Raw genomic sequence first — 19,801 nt, forward strand, 5'->3', positions numbered from 1 at the left:
ATACTGTTCATACATTTCTCTTTCACCTCTCTGCTGCTCCCTGACTTGTGGCAGCAAATATGTGCCCCTCTGTGCAAATCACAACCCGCCTCCAGAGGCCATGTCCATGTGCAAATCCCTTTGTCCCCTGGGTTGCAATTGCTGAAGCAATTGTATGGAAGTCTGCACAAAAATAAGAAAAGAAAAATCACACACAGGACTAAGCTTGTTGAGACAGGGATTTTAGATGCTGAAGGATTCAAAGGGATAAATACCAACTTTGAAAGGTAAAAAATCCTAAAGTGCAAAAACCCAGAGCTGGTAATTGATGGGGTTGTCAGAGCTATCTGTGTCAACTGACCTGGGAAATGAAAGCAACCCAACAACACAGAAGCTGTGTCTCAGAGATCCTCGGAGGCAGCCCTTCCCCATCTGAGTGATACCTTCCTGGCCACCAGCGACTCCTCAGGTGTCTTCTAGGGATGGCAAGCATGATGCTTGTCTGAGTTTCTCAAAAAATCCCAGCAATATTTTGTGCTGCTAGCCAATGAATAATTGCTTTATACTTGTAAGTTGCACATATCCTCCTTGCAAAGTCTTTCTGTGTGCTGCTAAAGAAGCCTGAGTACCATGACCAAAAAATTGGGCTGCAACAGTTAGGCAATTCCTTTCCTGTGCAAAATGAAGGATTTTCCACATGTGCACTGCACCCTATAGGGAAGGGGAGGAGAAAACCTTCCTCTTTTTGTCAGCTACCTGAGACCCACAGGGGGATGCATTAAAGTGCAATGTAGATCTGGGAGGTCTATGGATTTCCTGCACGTGGAGTGCCTCCTGTCAGGAGACTTTCATGTGTGGCTCTTACCTTACAAGGAAGCTGCCTTTTACCTGACATACTAAGGTTATACTTGACAGACTGCAAAGGAAGACATCTAGAGCTGACTTCTGTATTTCACAGAATAGTCTGTTGCCCTTACCTGCTCCCCTGTCACACCTCCATGACCTCCTTGTTCAAAGTCAGACGCTAATGACCTTGGTAATCAGCTTTGACTCAAGCAATTCATCAGCCATGTAGTTCGGGTAGCATTAAATTTATTATCTTGGGTATGTTTTGCCTCATTTTCACAGGGCTACTGTGCTCACCATGTTTGTCCTGCTTCTCAGATTTGCTTTGCAGTCAAAGGAAAGCTTGTCTATTAGAGTTCTCATAGGTTTATCTACAGCATAACCATGCCCTGCATGGTGTTCCTTGTCTTGCCTTTTGATAACAGCAGTCAGCAAGAGCACAAAGTCTAACCAGGGCTTTGGGCTGCTTACATCTGTCTCAGCTTGGGGGAAAAAAAAAAGTCACTTCAGGATGTTTTCACAGCCATTCAGAGCCTATTCTCATCCTTGCCTTCAGGCTGCTGAGCTTTCAAAGGGTGTTTGGCTTTATGGACAGCAAAAGACAGAAAATACTATTTCCATATTCAGCATGGTTCAATAAATGCAGTGTGATGAGTCCTTATTGCAGGATGGAACACAAAGTTTTCCCAGCAAGGATCTGAGTTTGCCACAGGTGCCTGGTTTGCAGGAGCAGCAAAGCTAACATTACACTGTGCAGGCATTTGTTCAGGTGTAGCTTTCTTGCTAAGCCCCTTCTAGTGAAGGACCCCGAGGAGTCTGGCCAGGGGAAGAGTGCATGCTGGGGCTGCCCAGGAGGTGAGGGCTGTGGGAGTCTAGAGCAAGAGGCTTTTAAGTGCAGAGGTGTTTATGAAACTTTCCATCTTAGCAGGTGTGGTGGTTTACTGATCCATATAGCTTTGTATCTTGTAAGGAAATAGTTTGGCCTTTGGGCTGGCTGCCTTGCCTTTCCAGAGCTGCGGAGGAATCACAGCTCCTGCTGTCTTCATCATGGCCTGTGGACTGTGTGCATCTCTGAGATACCTAGGCCCAGGAGGGACCGTATTTGTCTGTTACAAAGATACAGACAACCATGAGAGTGTGTGTGCTTTGTCCCAAGAGGTCATTGGGAGGTACTGCTTTGCCTAAGTAAAAGCTAATTCTTGAGCTTTGGAAGTGCTGGAGGTGGTTGCCTCACTGTGTGTGATGGGTTTGTGTGGAGGGATTTAAGGTTAGTTGTGAGGATGCCTTTCCTCCCAGGAGAAAACTTGAATAATCCATCACACTGCTTTTCCTGTGCAAGGTTTCTGTCTCACTTGGCACTGTCAGCCTTGGGAATGACCTTCTCTCCATGTTTGGCAGGCTCTCAGCTTCTGACTGTCTGCAGCAAAGCAGCCAAAGCAGCCCTGCTAAGATCCCAGGTGAGGCTGGAGATGACTAGCCCACAGAGACGCTTTTCTAGCACTCCCCTGGTAGTTCCCCTGGGCTGCAAATGTTCAGCTCAGACAAATCGGTTTGCTTCTGGTATTCAAAAATGCTGGAAAAGTTAATGCTAGTGCAACAGTTGTCCTCTAAATCCTTCCTGTCTTTATCTGGGTCACTTTCTCCCCTTTCTATCTCCAGCCTGACTCCAGTTAATCCTCCGCCCTGGATATCTGCTTATTCCTACACCACCTTTGATCCATGGAGAGTGACAGAGTTAGTTTGATTTGTTCCAGTGCACATGCTGTGACATGTGAATATTTTAGTTTGGTTTGTTTTTCCCTGGTCACAATCCAAAGCTTACAGTGTATGTAGGTCTGCCTGCCTTTTGCACCACTACCTGTCAGAATATTCTCCCTTGCCAGGCCAACACCTAGGTAAAATGTGACTCCCCTCAGCCACATAATTACCTGGGTCATAGCACATGGACAAAAAAAAAACCAACCCCAAAGCCCTTTCTGCGTCAGTAATCACATCATATGGTAACAGGTCATCTCTGTGTCAAGGCACCTGTTAACAGGTGACTGACAGGTATCATTAATCCTTGCCCCCTCACAGAGCCACAGCACTAGGAGTTGAATCAGCTGTTGATTTATTGCAAGACACTGATCAGAAAAGTCCCGCATTGAACAGGTAACTCCCAGAGGTCACCAACCATATGTGGCTCTGGTTGATTTTTTTTTTTTTCTTTTTTTTACACTATTTTTGTGCCTGAATATGCAGGAGGGATATGGTCAAGAGATATGGAGACATTGACATGGGGACTTGGAAAGTTTTGTTAGCAGAGGCATTGGTCTCTACATGGATTTTGATCAAGAGTATCAAAAGGAATTGATGAAGCTTTCAAATGCTTGTACACTTAGTCTACAATTTCAGCAGACAGTCCTTTCCATGGCTGAAATACCCATCTGCCCACAACCTTCAGCTGATTAACTAAAACTCAGTTTACATGCATTGTATGGTTGATGTCCCACAAAACCAGACAGTTTGAGGAAAGCCTGGGTTGCCTTGGCAACATTCAGTAAGCATCGCTGGACAGCCTTTATATTTCAGGGGTCTCATTAAAAAGTTAGAATAAATGTTGGCATGGTAACATCAAATTTGAAGAGATATCTGACGTTTAAATACTTCATCTCAACGCTTTTAACAAAGCACCCTCAAGAGGAAGATGGGAATCAGAGGGGATGGCTCAGAGTCAAGGTGAAAGGTTGAGGACAAATATAAAAATACACTGGAATAACAAAGGATGAACAAACATCCACCAACGCTTGCTGAGCATTTCTTTGCCCATCAGGATGGAGATACTGCCAGGCCAGTATTGTCAAGCCAACAAGGATACAGTTAAGAGCTCATAGCTGAACACCCACACGCTCCTGCTTTTCTCATTTTGTTGCTTGGGCCTTTTCTCCTATGAATGGTTGGAGGTGATGTCTCGTAAGTGGTGTTCACCTAAAGGTGAGCCACATTCCTATCAATTGCCACTGATTTCTCCTTGAGGTCATGCCTTTCTTCATTCCTCTCCTGCTTTGGAGATATCTGTCCCTTGACTGTGGGGAAGGAGCACAATCTGCCTTTGATCTTTGCACTGGGTAGCAGCATGAGGCTGCCTGGTCCTGCTGCCGCTAACCACTCACAGTGTTCTCCTCCCCAGAAGAGCATTCTGGGGGGACTATCATTGCACCCCTATCTTCTGCTTACAGCAGCTTTGTGCACACTTGCTGTCACAGCAGGAGCTTTACATGGCCATTGTCAGATCACACTCCTCCCCTTGCAAACCCCTGGAGCAAGGAGCAATCATTTGCGGTGAGAGTGGAGGATTTAAGAGAACTGGCATAGCGTTCAAACAGGGGCTGTGTGAGAGTAGCCTGCAAATGCAGGGATGCCAGCTGTGTTCCTCAGGAAACGTAATGCATCGCTAACAAATCTGCAAAAGTTGTTCCTTGTGAAGGCCTTGGCTTCTCGTACATCAGAGACCAACCAGTTGCTTTGGTACAGATGTTAAATGCAAAGGCCTGGATGCCAAAGCCGCTGCAGGAAGTACTGAACCTGCACAGTCCCCAAAGGTGAGAGCCAGAGGAAGGAACAAGGGAAGAAACGTAATTTTTTGCTGCGAGCAGGGCATCAGAGGAGGCAGCCCTCCCACTCACTCACACAACTGGTGACTGATAGTCTGCCAAGCCTACGTATTTGTGCCTTACCTGCCTTTTTGCTCACTTTTTCCAATTTAGACTGCCCCTTTAGTGAAAAAAGGCAGATTCGTTTTTGCCCTGCACATGTGACATGACCCGAGGCTGTGGGTACCTGCCTTTGGAAACTAATTTTGTTTTTCCAAGATGCAGCTTCTCAGCAGTGCCTGAGGATCAGGACTCCTGTGAAGTGTATCACATTATCAACTCCAGCACTGGTTTTGAGGCAGTTTGACCTCCAGCCCTTCAACAAAGACCTGCAAATTCCAGGGACTCCCTGTCCCCACACTGACGGGGTCCTGGTGAGAGTCGAAGCCACCAGTTTTGTCCCATGCTTCTCACGGGCTTCACATGGCTTTCCAGCACAGCCTTGCTCTCTGACTGCTTGGATGAACTAGCATACATGCTTGGGTCCTGGAGGAAAGGATGTTATGTCACCATCCAAAGCAGTCAGTCCTCCATTAAAATCCGAAGTCATCCACACATAGCATGTAGGTGGTTTGTATATTCTCCAGGGTGGATACCTCATCCTGAAATAGCACTCTGTGTTTTGTGCACAGACTGCAGGTGTTTCAATAAACAGGACTAGACATGAATCATTATTCCAAGCTATTCATTATTCATTGCCTTTTTCAGTATTTGAAATCACAGGGAAAGCAGTGGGAGGAGAGGTGAGAAAGGCCTCAAATAGGCCAACCCTGAGTACTTATGAGAGACACACACTCAGTCTATCTGCAAAGCTGCCTTTGCTTTTTTTTTCTTGTGTTTGCACACTGCTGTAACAGCACAGCAAAGTAAGGGGACGTGGGCCTGTTCCAAAAATCAAGTGAGCTCTTAAAGCCTGTGATCAGGGATGGAAAATGGGGGAAAGGTTTTTACTGAGGAGGTGAAGTCACTGTCTCCCAGGAGTTACACTCACAGAACACAGTGTTAAAATACTAACCTTACAAGTACTGAGAAACTAAGAAATACTAGGTTCAAGGCCACCCCAACAGTTTTGATTTAATGGGCTTGTTGCAACTGGTGGCTTTAGAAAAACGTGACCATCAGCAGTGCCTCTGCCCCATGTCAGCTTCCACAGTCCCCTGGCAACAGTGTGGCATGGCCAGGAGAAATCTCTGATTTCTGGGGACCCTGTTGCCTTTCTTGGAGGGAGATGTGGAAAATATTTTCCATTTCAAGCATCTGAGTTCTTCACCAAAGGATGCCATTGTTATTAAGTTCCTAGGTGATAATCAGGAAAATTTCACTTTAAATAAATTTTGCTCCTGTGCACCTTGGGGAGCTGATGTAAAAGTACTTATGTCTCTTAAAAATCCTTGATGGCTCAAATTAGTTACCCAAGATTAAGTAATATCCATGGGCTCAAGATTTAAATTCCCACATCTTCAAACAGCACAGTACAGCCTTTCCACCAGGCAGGCAGAAGATTTGTTAGTTATTGTGAAATGCCAAGGCTGGATGACCACCACTGAAAACCCCGGAAGGAAATCAGCCATTGCTTTGTTAGAGCCACAGCCACCAAGCACAGCTTGGGGAACCATGCTGAGAGAAAACAAACTATTGAGTTGCTGCTTACTAAGTGAGCCTCCTCCACTCTTTGCCCTGAGCCAGGCAGAAGCCAATGAAAAAAAGCTGAGGGTAAAATTCAGGTAATTAAGACTTCATCATAATGCTTCATGCAAATGTGTGCACAAAGTAGTATTAGACAGGAAGCCATAATACTCAGGGTGCCTAACTTCGTTGTGCTAACAAACTCACGTGCCATGTGTTTAATTGGTTTAGTGAGACTGACATTTTAATAATGCCTAGCACTTAGAAGGCAGCCAAAATAATAATTCATGGCTCAATTAGCCCTGGATTTCCCACTTTTCAAGCTCCTTCCATGATAATAAAGAGGCCAATTTATTTAATTTTTCTTCCCAGAGTTCAAAATTGGTCACAGTAAGTGAGCTTTATGACCAGGAGAGAGAGTTTGGGATTTAACCTTAATGAATCTGTTGGTCTAGCAACCTTTCTGTAATTTTTCTGCCTGGAATTTTAATTACTACTATTCATGATCACTAATTACCAATTTTTAGCTTTTATAATGATGTCCAGTCAGTTTTCCTTCTCAGTTACACCATTTTGCATCGGTCTCGCTGCTCCGGTCTCACTGACCTGAGTCTCATGCTTGCGAGATGAGACTGAATTTCTGGCGGAGAAAAAGCTTTCTGGAAAGATAAGTGGTTTGGGAGAGTAGGTCTATACAAGGAGATACACAGCAAACACAGATCTCAAAGGCTATGCAGAATGCCTACAAATAAATGCAAAGGCATTACTAGGAGAGGAAAAAGAAAGATATTTTTATCTAGAAGGTCTGAAAGAGTCAGTTTCTCCCCCTACCACTTATCAATGCTTTGTAATTAAACAAAATTCAGAACACTTGCTTTATAATCCTTTCCTTATTACTTCTCTCTCTTTCATACACTCTGTGTTTCAGTCTTGAGTGGTCATGCTTACATTGTTGAAGTTATCTATTCATAAAAGATTTCTACAGGATGTACTATCAGGATTATGGTTTAATCTAGTGAATACTGATACTATATTAGGAACAGGTTTTATGTGTGCTGGCATATTTGTTTCCTTGAATCGCTTGTCTGTGTATCTGGGTTTGCTTCATAACATCCAGTGCAGAGATTTGGACATGTGATGGTGCTGGGATGGAGGGTGGGAGGGGATGATCTATCTGCTGTGAAGTCAGTTTAGAAAGGGAGACGGCAATTAGAGCTGGAAATTTAACCCTTGAAGTTCGTGGCCATTCAATGCACCAGCAGAACCAGCACTAGAAAGCCTCTGTCCTAGAGGACGGGATGGTTAGGAGGCTGATGGCCTGGCTTGCCCCTGGAGCAGCACCTGGGGCCAGTGCAGCTGGCTGCACCCTCCTCTGCCCCACTGGCAGTACCGCTTCCAGCACTGGGTGCCTCCTAGCCCTGCGACACCTCCTGCCTCCAGCCATGCCTCGCAAAGGGGGAAACAATGCCTGTGCTATGTTAACGCTTGCCGGAATGAATAAGCACATTTTCAGATGAGAAAGCAGAGTTATTTTCACAAGTTGGCAGAGTTTAACAGAGTTTCTCTATCTTGCAGCTTATGAAACAGAAGCACTTAAAAGCAAGGACATCAACTGCTAAAGGCATTCAGATCTGACAGATTATGTGAAGAAACTGACACTACAAGGGCTGTGTCAGACAGAAAGTACCACAGGGCTGGGTGTCACCTTCCTCCTTCCTTCTCACCTTCACCTTAAGGCATAGAGTTTACTGACAGGCAGCCTCTAGCTTTGGCAATTCTTGCTCAAATGGAGAAATCTCCAGCAAAGAGCTTGTTGCGCAGCAGCTCTTGGGGACTGAGTGTGAGCATCCTGCTAATTGAGGAGCAGATGACCCAGGAAGAGCAGGCCGATGAGGGCATCTCTGATGGGAAGAGATGCCTGCATTTACAAGTTGTTCGTTCACCAAACACTTCCTCAAAAAAATCCTCAACAACCCAACATCAAAAAAACTCCCCAAAAAACCAGCCTCTTCAGGGCTGCAATCTCTGATGTAGGAGAAAACCAGTGCAAGATAAAGCTTGATTCCAACAGTTTGATAAGTTCCTGGTAGAGAAGATAAAAACTACTGTGCTACTAAGCTAGTATGCTGCTTATAGTGGTAATGACTGCATCTGAGTGCTCAGGGAAAGTATGTGCAGATCCTTTCCCTTGGTTTCCCTGCATAGCAAGGCAGAGACACAGTTTTCAGGAGAAAAACCTGAATCTTTGTTCTTTGTTGCCCTACTAAACTCTTTTATTACCTTGTCTTGCTGCTTTCCAAACCTGTCAAGAGCTTTGACACACTGCAGCCAGTAAATCTGCAGGATAGTTTGCAAGCGTGTGATCAGGTTTGGGATGATCCTGCAGTCCCTAGGGTGTAAAATCATTTTACACACTGTTCAATCAAATCAAGTCAAAACTGTACGTACTAAATTATCCAGATATAGCATTTGTTTCAGGTTTGCAGCCCAAAATACAGTAAAATTGGGTATTTTTTGGCATCTAGAAGTTCGAAATTACTCATGGGTGGCTGGGGTTTTTTCAGTATTTTTGTGGCTTCACACTGGGCATTCTCAGTCCCTTTTTGTAGTCATTATGCCCTCTGAAACAGGAGGAAATTTCCACAAGAGCACCTGAACAACCATGTGGCATGACATACTTGGGCAACCTGTCAGCTCTGTCAGGGACAGCATGGCGGCTAGGCCCTCCTTGCATGAGGCCAATGAGTGCGGTTAGCAGTGTACAGCCTCCGAAAGGCACTGATGCAGTAGTTACTGGAAACCTCAGAGGTGTTTGCTTTTTGGAAGGGAATTTTGAAGTATTTATCTCCACAGCATTGTGCAGCCACCTTGTAGCACTCTTCTTAAAATTAGGGTCTTTATTTAGAGGGTTTTTTTTAAAAAATGTGTGATACATTTCTGGTCTGGCCATGGTTTTCTTCTTTATATTCTTCTGCTGGTTGACTGCTTAGTTTTGTTTTCTCTTTGTACATTTGAACTTTAAGTTTGAGGAAATAGGCAGCCTAGAAAGCTAATAAAGAAAGCTTTTCCTGTGGACAACCAAATGCAATGAGGCTACTGTTGCAGTGGTACTGATGCACTGACCCAAGGATAATGGTAATAGTATCACTAGCAGGAAAAAAGCTGGAAAATAGAGACCATATTTTTTTTAAAATACCATACCAGTGCTTCCACGTGAAGGATGGATCCTCCAAGCTCAGGAGCATCCCAACAAAGAGGAAGTCAAGCAAATCCACTAAGAGGCCCCCGTGGATGAACAAGGAACTCCTGGGCAAAGTCAAACAAAAAAAGGAAGCCTACAGAAGGTGGAAGCAAGGGCAGGTAACCTGGAAAGAATACAGAGAAACTGTCCGAGCAGCCAGGGATCAGGTTAGGAAGGCCAAAGCCCTGATAGAAATTAGTTTGGCCAGGGATGTTAAGGACAACAAGAAAAGCTTCTATAGGTATGTTAGTGATAAAAGGAGGACAAGGGAAAATGTGGGTCCCCTCCGGAATGAAACGGGCGACCTGGTTACCCAGGATATGGAGAAGGCTGCCTTCTTTGACTCAGTCTTCACTGGCAAGTGCTTGAGCCACACTGCCCAGGTTGCAGAAGGCAAAGGCAGGGACTGCGAGAATGCAGAACCACCCACTGTAGGAGAAGATCAGGTTCGAGAATATCTAAGAAACCTGTAGGTGCACAAGTCCACGGGACCTGATGAGATGCATCCATGGGTCTTGAGGAAACTGGCGGATGAAGTGGCCAGGCCACTGTCCATCATATTTGAGAAGTCCTGGCAGTCTGGCGAAGTTCCCACTGACTAGAAAAGGGGAAACATAACCCCCATTTTTAAGAAGGGTAAAAAGGAAGACCCAGGGAACTACAGGCTGGTCAGTCTCACCTCTGTGCCTGGCAAGATCATGGAGCAGACCCTCCTGGAGACTATGATCAGGCACATGGAAAATAAGGATGTGATTGGTGACAGCCACCACCTGGCTTCACTAAGGGCAAATCATGTCTAACAAATCTGGTGGCCTTCTATGATGGGGTTACAGCATTGGTGGATAAGGGAAGGGCAACTGATGTCATCTACCTGGACTTGTGCAAGGCATTTGACACTGTCCCACATGACATCCTTGTCTCTAAATTGGAGAGACATGGGTTCGATGGATGGACCACGTGGTGGATAAGGAATTGGCTGCATGGTCACACTCAAAAGAGTTGTGGTCAACGGCTCAATGTCCAAGTGGAGAATGGTGACAAGTGGCGTTCCTCAGGGTTCGGTATTGGGACCGGCAGTGTTCAACGTCTTTGTCAGCAACATGGACAGTGGGATCGAGTGCACCCTCAGCAAGTTTGCTGATGACACCAAGCTGTGTGGTGTGGTCGACATGCTGGAGGGAAGGGATGCCATCCAGAGGGACCTTGACAGGCTGGAGATGTGGGCCCATGGGAATCACATGAAGTTCAACAAGGCCAAGGGCAAGGTCCTGCATGTGGGTTGGTGCAATCCCAAGCACAGCTACAGGCTGGGCGAGGAATGGATTGAGATCAGCCCTGAGGAGAAGGACTTGGGGGTGTTGATTGATGAGAAGCTCAACATGAGCTTGCAATGTGCGCTTGCAGTCCAGAAAGCCAACCGTGTCCTGGGCTGCATCAAAAGAGGCGTGACCAGCAGGTCGAGGGAGGTGATCCTGCCCCTCTACTCCGCTCTTGTGAGACCCCATCTGGAGTACTGTGTCCAGCTCTGGGGTGCCCAGTACAAGAAAGACATGGAGCTGTTGGAGCGAGTCCAGAGGAGGGCCACGAAGCTGGTCAGAGGGCTGGGGTACCTCTCCTATGAGGACAGGCTGAGAGAGTTGGGATTGTTCAGCCTGAAGAAAAGGCGGCTCTGGGGAGACCTAATTGCGGCCTTCCAGTACCTGACAGGGCCTCCAGGAAAGATGGTGAGGCACTGTTTATCAGGGAGTGTAGTGACAGGACAAGGGGCAATGGGTTCAAGCTGAAGGAGGGTCGATTTAGATTAGATGTTAGAAAGAAATTCTTTACTGTTAGAGTGGTGAGGCACTGGAACAGGTTGCCCAGAGAGGTTGTGGATGCCCCATCCCTGGAAGTGTTTAAGACCAGGTTGGATGAGGCTTTGGGCAACATGGTCTAGTGGAGGATGTCCCTGGCTATGGCGGGGGGGGTAGAACTAGGTGATCTTTAAGGTCCCTTCCAACCCAAACCACTCTATGATTCTGTGATTCTATGATGCAGACCACTTCAGATAAAGTCCCCTGCAAATGCCAACTGGAGCAATGAAAACTGTCATTCACGATGACAAATGGCTTCTACCTAGCAGGCTCCTATCATGTTAAGCCCATGGAAAAATACTTGCACTTCCTCTGCTGTGAAAAATGTCATGCCTAATTTCTTAATTGCTCTAGCCTGACCAACTGACTATGCTCTTAGCCAGAATAAGAAGAGAATTCTTATTCCAGGTATTCTTGGATGTGGTCTACATTTGCTTGGGCTGGCAAGGCTTGGCAGGGCCTGGCAGTGCTCTGTGACAGGGATCACCAGCCAAATGCCCTGCTGTTGCATGAGGAGTTCCTGGCTTCTGTCAGGGCAGGTTCCAGTTAGAAGTGACCCTCAGAAACTGCATAGATGTGAGACAGCTCAGCATGAAGTTGTCCTTACACACAGAGGACAAGGCAAACTGAACAGAGCCCTGCTGCTAAACAGGGGGTGTAACTGTCCCTCTTTCTGCTCATTTGTTTCCTTGATGTAAAAGGTCTGTCTTGGCTGTAGTTGTGGATTAATATAATTTTGGAAAAAGTCCTAACCCTAATGGCAAGAAGTCCTTCACTTGCATTTGTCTACCACAACTGTGACAAGCAGAGAATGTGTTCTTCACGGCTTTGAATATGACGGCTGGCTTTGAGCACCAAAACCCACATAGATACTGTGCAGGCGAATACATGCTGGTAGGAGCAGAGAACCTAATCCAAGATAGTCATGCTTTGAAATTTTCTTTGAATGGATGTGAGAAAAGGAGGTGAAATTTTAAGTAAAGTCATTTGTCACTACTACTTGGCAAACCACAGGAACCTCAGAGCTGTCATTCCTCTCTATGTAGCAAACTGAATCTAGAATGTCATCAACGCTGTTCTCAGCAGGCTGGCTGCAGAAGATTAATTTAGATTTCATTATGTTATAATATAGTATGTGTAGGAAACAGACTTAGGGAGGCACATCATGGAACCTGTCCCAGGTAAAAGTACATTAGATGTGATGCGAGGTCCTGGCAAGGGTAAGGATTGAGTTTCTGTGAGTATCAATGCCAAATCCCTTCTTCCTTCTATGCAGCAATAAAACAGGAGGCTGGTTTTCATCTGCTTTACGTTGTTTCCTCCCACAGGGAGAACAGACCAGAGTCCACTGTCTTGCATCCATTGCAATGATAATTTGCAAAACCTCCCAATGCGTCCAGCAGTACTGTTGTATGCCTCAGCACACTATACTCTCCTGAGCACAGAGTCCTTGTTTCCCCTCCAGGGAGCATGGTGCATGAAGTCCCCTTAGGCTGGGACCTTGCCTAGCACCCTGCTCTGTTATGGTAGTGGAGCATGCTGGACACATAAGTCCTTGGATATAGCATCTGTTAGTGCATACACCATTGCCAAGACTGTGATGCTGTCTATTCCCTTCCCTGAGTGAGAAGCAACTGTGCACCAGTTGCTTTGTCTTGTGCCAGGCAGGGCTGCTGAGGATGCAGAGTCTGCTCACCCCCAGCCTCCGCTCTGAGTTAACAGAGAGACACCCGCTTGGTTTGTCTCGTGGTGTGTCAGCTAGTAAAGGTTACCTCTCCTTTGTACCTTGACTGCTACTCTTTACATCGCTGTGACTATTATGACCCTCCTTTTAAACAGGTTTATTCTTCAGCAGCTGGAGTACCCAGATGCTGCAGTCTGTCCAGCTAGCCGTGGAGGCTGAGGGTCTGTGTCCATGCTCACAACCTGCTTGCTGTTGGCATATCCTGGAATTGCTTCCTGATTTAGGGTCCCATGGGAGCAGTGTTTAGTGGATTTTCAGGGTGGTTGGTTTAGCCACTTCTTGATGGCACAGTGACCCTTCAACTATGGGGAATTGGCTGCCAAGGGATTTTCTGTTCCTCTCCAGAGGAGACAGGCAGCCTTTTGTAGCATGCAAGATAAACTGTTCTTGTGATTCTGGATGTTTTTTAAAAACACCATGAGTGCAGATTGCAAGGCCATGAGCCTGGAACAAGTCATTAATGCTCTGAGCTGATTGACTTCCAGCATCTGAGTCTGTGCAGAGATGGAGGGAAGCAAAGCTTTGTTTCTGGTATGTATGACTGTTTAGATTACCTCTTTCCTATTGTGAACAATCAAAAGGAAAAAGTGGAATTAAATTTGTTGTAATGGACATTGACATAATGTAGATAAAATGTTTAAAGAAATGCTGATTTCCTGAAAGGATGGGTTTCACACGTGAATGTGAAACCAACTGAAAAAAGGTTTTATGTAACTCCTCCTGACTGACTGACTTTGAAAATGTACAGTCACAGCCCTAAGGCTAAAACGTCCCCTCTACCACCCCTAACCTTCAAATTACTGCGAGAAAATACCATCAGAAAAAGAAGAGTTGGAGCAACATCTTTGGAGCTAAAATGCCTCTGCTAAACCTTCAGTTGCTCACTGAAATTTACTTGAAATTAGCTGGAGGATTTCTCTGTTCTTCTGTTCATGAAGAAGCCTGTGATCTGCTGCCGTGAATGAGTGACTTTAATTCAGAGAACTGATCTCCTCTCTCTTCCAGCTCAATGCAGTTGCTAACATTTCAAAACAGAGAGCTGCTTACCCTGCCTGAGTGGCTGCTGCCTGCCTCCAGGAGCACCACAACTGGCTGGATCTGCCACTTGTACGGCACAATGCTGGGGGCTAGACTTTCAGGGTCCTGCTTACCCCTCCAGGGAGAGCACCTGGTGCACTATGCATTTCCAGAAAGATTATAGCAGCTTAAAAAGTTTAAATATTTGAGACCTCTGTCAAATTGGTTTGCAACTGCACAAAGGTTTGCACATCTCCTTGATCCCTCCATGACAGTGACGATGTATTGGGAACCAGCTCATAATACTGACTATGGGAAAGGTAGGATGAGGAAAGGAGCACTAATGTATTCAGCCCTTTACTGTGTTGACGAGGTGAAGGTGGTCAAAATTGTTCTCCTGGCTTATATTTTCCATGTAGGTGAAAGAAATTTTCTCTATATATATCATGGTTTATCATACAGAATCAGTCAGATCTCCAATTCTAAAAAAACATGTTGCAGTCAAGACAATTAGAAGGCTGTGCCTGCAGGTTTTGCTTTTGTATATTTCTAATCTCATCTCAGGGCAGGGTCCTTCAACTGCAGTGCATGGTAAAGACATGATGAGAGAAGAGGCCAATGCCATTATAAAGACTAAAGAAAAAGTGTAAATACAGTGATGCTAGCTTTAAATGCTGCCTATGGTCTTCAGTTTTTGCATCCCACATGGCTCTGAGAAGAACATATCGTTAATAATTTGTAGTAACACGTGGCTCCTAATTTATTGAATTCTTTTTTCTGTTTAAAACAAATGGGAAAAAGTCCTTGCAGCTCATGTTGTATCAGAGATGGCTGTGCTTTTAGGACAATACTCGTTCCTCCAAAGTGTCAAAGCATGTACTCCAGCATTTAGGGAGGATACGTAGCCAAAGACAGTCTGCTTTCATCTCCAATAGCCTGATTAAGAGGAAAAGTATGGTCTCTACAAGAGAGATCAGATTTGTTATGTTGAATGGGTACCACAGAGAACAGAACAGCAAGTAACTTACCACATCAATTATCTGCAGCAAAGAAAGCTGGAGCTCGACTACAAGGGGTTGGGAATCATTCGCTACTGGTCGTTCAAGACGATTGTAGTTTCTCAGCAGTTCTCTGTACAACCGTCTCTGGCTTTCACCCTGCTGAGACACTAGGGGAAAGAACAGAAGGAATCTGTCATTCGGGCTGGTCACACTATTTCCATTGTTTGTCTGTTTCATTGAAAATCCTTTCTTAATAGGTTCGTAGTTTTAAAGCAGTTCCAAAAAAACCCCAACATTCTGCTGGTGTGACAGACACAGCTTTTTTGCATATCTGACTGATGAGCTCTTAAAAAAATCTAACTACTAACACTCATTTCTGACACTCAGAAACTACTGAACAGCCTTTGGGGCTCTGAGTAAGTGTCCCTGTCCCTTGGTCCCCCTCCTGCTGATGGCCAGTGGAGATGTGGCTCCAAACCCACCAGACAGCTTCCTGGAAGGCAGTCAGAATGCTTTTATTTACTTGTTCTTATTTCCTAAAGACTGGCTGCTGTAAGACAGTGCTGGCATTACTTAGACTTACTGCGTGTTTACCCAGCATGAGTAACAGGTATTCTTATTTCTTGGAGCTGATGTATCAGGCCCTTTTCTGTGCTTAGCAAAGAGTTAGAAGCCTTCTTCATACCCTCTTCAGTTTCGTGTTGGAGTCTTTCCAGGCTTTGGGTTACTTCCCTTGCCTTTTTTTCCTTCTCATGGCAGCACACTTTACCTAATGAGGTGGTGGTATGAAGGCTAGAGTAATTCACTGATATGTATAATGGTATTGAATATCTGGTGCTACATGTCTAACTCAGCTTCCACTAGGAACAGCCTCAACACAGAAGCTGGCATGCAAACACATGAGCATGTTAAAGACTATCAGACTTTCAGTCTACGCTTAAATTGCAAGATGCCCCTGTTCCCCAGCTTTGGGCTGAGTGTGGAGAACATCCATCTAACCTGCATGACCAGATTTTCTTGCCAACAACAACCATGGATGGGGCAGGGTAGCAGTGATGGCTTGGGTCTCTTTCCATGGGAAGGTCAGAACTTTGCTGGGCCACACTGCTAAGGGGTTGGGACCCCCAAAACAGTGTAGATGTTGGTGCTCTGGCCAGTGGGAACCTGAGCTCTACCCAAGAGCTGCATCTAACAGAGTGAGGGTCATGGGCTGCAGGTTCCCTGAGGCCAGACCAGTCCTGTCAGCATAAATGCATATTCCCTGAACTGTAGAAATCCAGTCCCTGGCAGGGAATCTGCACTCTAAATTATTATTACTTTGGACTGAAATATTTTTTATCCACTGCAACTCCCAGTCTCTGTGTGTTCTTTTTAACTGTTGAGCAGAGCTCTGCACATTGAAACCGGGACTTGTCTTACAGAGGTTATGATGAATATCTTTTTGACAATGCAAACAAACCATAACAATCACTTCTGCCTTCCCCAGACTCTTACTGTGCTCAGTAAACCTTGCAAGCCTGGAACAGGCTGCTCTCCAACACAGCAGCCATGCCTTTTAAAGCTAATAATAAATTTAGTTTATAAACAGTTTATAAGTCTGTTTAATTTGTGTTCTCTTCAGGTTTCCTCATACTAAAGGGAGCTTAGTGGCTTTCCAGTATAGTGGTACCTGGTGAACGAGGAGGAAGAGTATTTTTGCTTATTTTGGTAAGTAACACCAACACATCATCTTCATGGACCCTCTCTGTTCTTGTGTAATACATTACATGATCATGGGGATCCAGAGGAGCAGACGCTGTAAGCCCTTGCTGACACCTCAGTATTGGATGCTGTTTTCACCATCAGCAAAGACAAACTGGCCACAGTATATCTCCTTCACCAGCTTAAGTAAGCTCCCCTGCAAGGCAGTGATTTAGGTCCTCTGTTACAGCCTTAGTACTTGCTTTCCAGTGCCTCAGCAGACCCTGACTCCCTTGTAAGATCCTTCTGTGGAAAGGAAACCTGTGAACATCACTACACATTGTTCTGTGGAAAGAGTCTCTGTGTTTTGAGAAAATCTGCTGTCCTTTCACTCACCTGCCCGTCCCACCACCACTACCTCTCCATGTTCCTGTGCTTTAGAGAAGAAATGACTGCCTGCACTATTGCGCTCATCTTGAGTACTGTTATGTAATGTTTGCCTTTAACCTTCCTTTTAAAACTGTCTGCCTCCGATTTTACAAGGAAGAAGTGCGCTTCACCAGTCTCTGGAAGTCGGCTGGGCTTCTAGAGTGCCCTGGTACCATCACTGCCATGGCGCATTAAAGCGGCATGTCCCTTCCCCCAAGGGAGGTCTGACTTGCAGAGATCCAAGTATAACCCTTTGCTGTATGCTTTGGGAAACTGTCTTTGTACTGTGTGCTCCAACTGGTGCTGAAGTCAGGCCCCTTTACCTGTTAAACTTTGTGAGCTGAAGTAGCCCAATACTGCAATTTTGCACCTGGTTTGCCATCCTTTCTTCAACTCTTCCCTCTGTAATATAATCCTATTACTTTGCTACTTCTTGTATCTGAAATTGTTAACATTAGCTGATCTATTCTTAGCCTGCTGAGCTGGCAATGGTGACCACATGTTTGTGTGCTGCCTCGTTTTGCTTACAAAATTACATAGATTCAGAAGCATTGGACACTTTGGGGTGTCCTGGCAAATAACCATGGCAGCTATTAGTACCACAAAGACCTGACTAGTCTAATCACACTGCCATCTCTCTGCTACAGCTGCTTTGAAGAAGGAACTGAGGTGGGTGTCAAGTCAGACTTGTATTTTCATTGACTTTTTCTTTAAAGTGTAATCTTCAGATACTTAATGTTTCACACTCCAGAGAGATTTCTGCTTTTTTCACCTTTAATGCTTGTGCTAATGCATTGTGACACTACATCTCTGTGCGCTAAATGGAGTGTTTGCTAGTGATGGGGAAGTTTGGATCTCTCAGGAGTAGTGGTAGAGTAAGCTTTACCACTGCTTACCCCTCAGTCACAGAAATCTAACCAAAAGCAGCGGCAAAAGTGTTTCATCTTTTAAATTAGGCTGGATGTCAATATTTAAGGTTGCCAGGTCAGTCTCCCAAAAGTAATACCAGACTTACTTGCCAATATATCTAACAGGAAAGTACGACTAACTGGCAAAGGGCACAATGATTTCTAGATAAAGGATCTTTGAGAAACAGACAGCCTCTTATGTCCCACTTCCTCAGACAGTGGCCCCCTTGATTCTGAATAATCTTTGAAGCAGTAGGAAAACATACAATCTCATTAAAATTTGAAGGAAGAGCAGTGTATGATGTTTATCTCAAGTTTAGCAAGACTTTTGACACCATTTCCAAGAACATCCTTATAGACATTTGCCTATGCCTTACAGGCTAGGTAAGTGAACAGTGAGGTGCATTGAAAAGTGGCTGAATTGTCAGGCTCAGAAGGTTGTAGTCAGCCGCACAAAGTCCAGTGAAAGGCCAGCCAGTGGTGTAGTACTCCAGGGGTGGATACTGGGGCCAATGCTCTTTAATGATGTTATGAATGATGGAACAGAGTGCACCTTCGGCAAGTTTTTAGATGGTACAAAACTGAGAGGAGAGGCTGATACAGCACATGGTTTTGCTGTGATTCAGAGATATCTCTAAAAAATGGAGAAAAGGCTGACAGGAACCTCATGAAGTTCAATGAAAGGAACTGCAAAGTCCTGCACCTGAGGAGGAGTAACCCCAGGCACCAAGGCAGGCTGGGGCCCACTGGCTGAAGAGCAGGTTGGCAGAAAAGCCCTGGGGGTCCTTATAGATACCAAGTTGACCATATGCTGGCAATGCACCCTTGCAGCAAAGGTCACTAGCATTCTGAACTGCATCAGGCAGAGCCTCACCAGTAGGTCAAGTGATACTTCCTCTCTACTCAGCAGAGACACACCTGGAGTGCTAGGTCCAATTCTGGGTTCCTCAGTACAAAGGAAAGATGGAGTTACTAGACCAAGGACTAGGCTGTCCCTCAAACTTTACTTTCTCAATAATCTGAAATGGTTCCCTAAACTGGTCCTGCAGTTTGCAGGCAATTGGGAGGCACGAGGCAACCAATCCACAGCAGGGATGGAGTCACTGCTGGTTTTGTGAAGAGCTCTATGAACAACAGAGATATTCATGAACTATGTTCATCTCTTGAATATCTCTCTGAATCTACTCCCATGCTTCTGCATGTGCAAAGAAGTCTGCAAGAAGCACACTGATTGATCAACACAACCTATAAACTGCTACCAGTCTCTTGGGAATACATGCTATAGTTGAATTTCATCTTTCTTTCTAGGATGGAATTGCTGAGAATTGCACAGAAGGTAACCTGCCTAGGAGCTATTTCTCCATTGCGGAATGCTACCACCTCCTCTAACAGGAGATAAAAGAAAATGTGGGTCCCTCCAAATGCATTACTGTGAGACTAGGGAACTCCTCAGGTAGGGTGGTACTGTGTGGTATTCTCTGTGCTGGATGAGGGAGTCCTATGATGGGAAAGAGAACCTGTAGCAAGAAAACAGAAGATGGAAGCTTCCCTATGGGCGTATTTCTGAAACATATCTGAAAAACTGTTCTCCTCCTTTGTTCCCCTACAACATGCTTGCCTTGAATTACTTCAGCAGGAAATAAAGCAAGTCATCTTGCTGTTAGCTTACAGTCTGAGCTCTGTCTTTCCTTCTACATGCATGGTCTGCATGTGAGAGTTCATCCTCTTTGTTAAAAGCAGACATGTTGCCATGTCCCAGACTGGTTAGGCTAAGAGACTAGGACTAAAACATGGGATAATTGTATATGTAAAAATAAAGAAGAAAGAAAGAAAAATTGCAGAGAT

At 45.2% G+C, this 19,801-nt stretch overlaps 1 protein-coding gene and 1 long non-coding RNA gene across 2 annotated transcripts in view; one reads left to right on the forward strand and one right to left on the reverse strand.

The window, feature by feature from the left end:
• Positions 1-19,801, forward strand: part of LOC142599464 (uncharacterized) — a 393,830-nt gene that overhangs the window by 364,802 nt on the left and 9,227 nt on the right. The window lies entirely within an intron of this gene.
• Positions 1-19,801, reverse strand: part of LOC104637168 (neuronal acetylcholine receptor subunit alpha-7) — a 63,200-nt gene that overhangs the window by 30,503 nt on the left and 12,896 nt on the right. Inside the window, exon 2 of the mRNA XM_075740194.1 lies at positions 14,967-15,106. Within this exon, the coding sequence (XP_075596309.1) occupies positions 14,967-15,106 (140 nt within the window). The remainder of the gene's footprint in view (positions 1-14,966; positions 15,107-19,801) is intronic.

The sequence above is a fragment of the Balearica regulorum genome, chromosome Z, assembly GCF_011004875.1.
Source record: "Balearica regulorum gibbericeps isolate bBalReg1 chromosome Z, bBalReg1.pri, whole genome shotgun sequence".
Classification (NCBI taxonomy): domain Eukaryota; kingdom Metazoa; phylum Chordata; class Aves; order Gruiformes; family Gruidae; genus Balearica; species Balearica regulorum.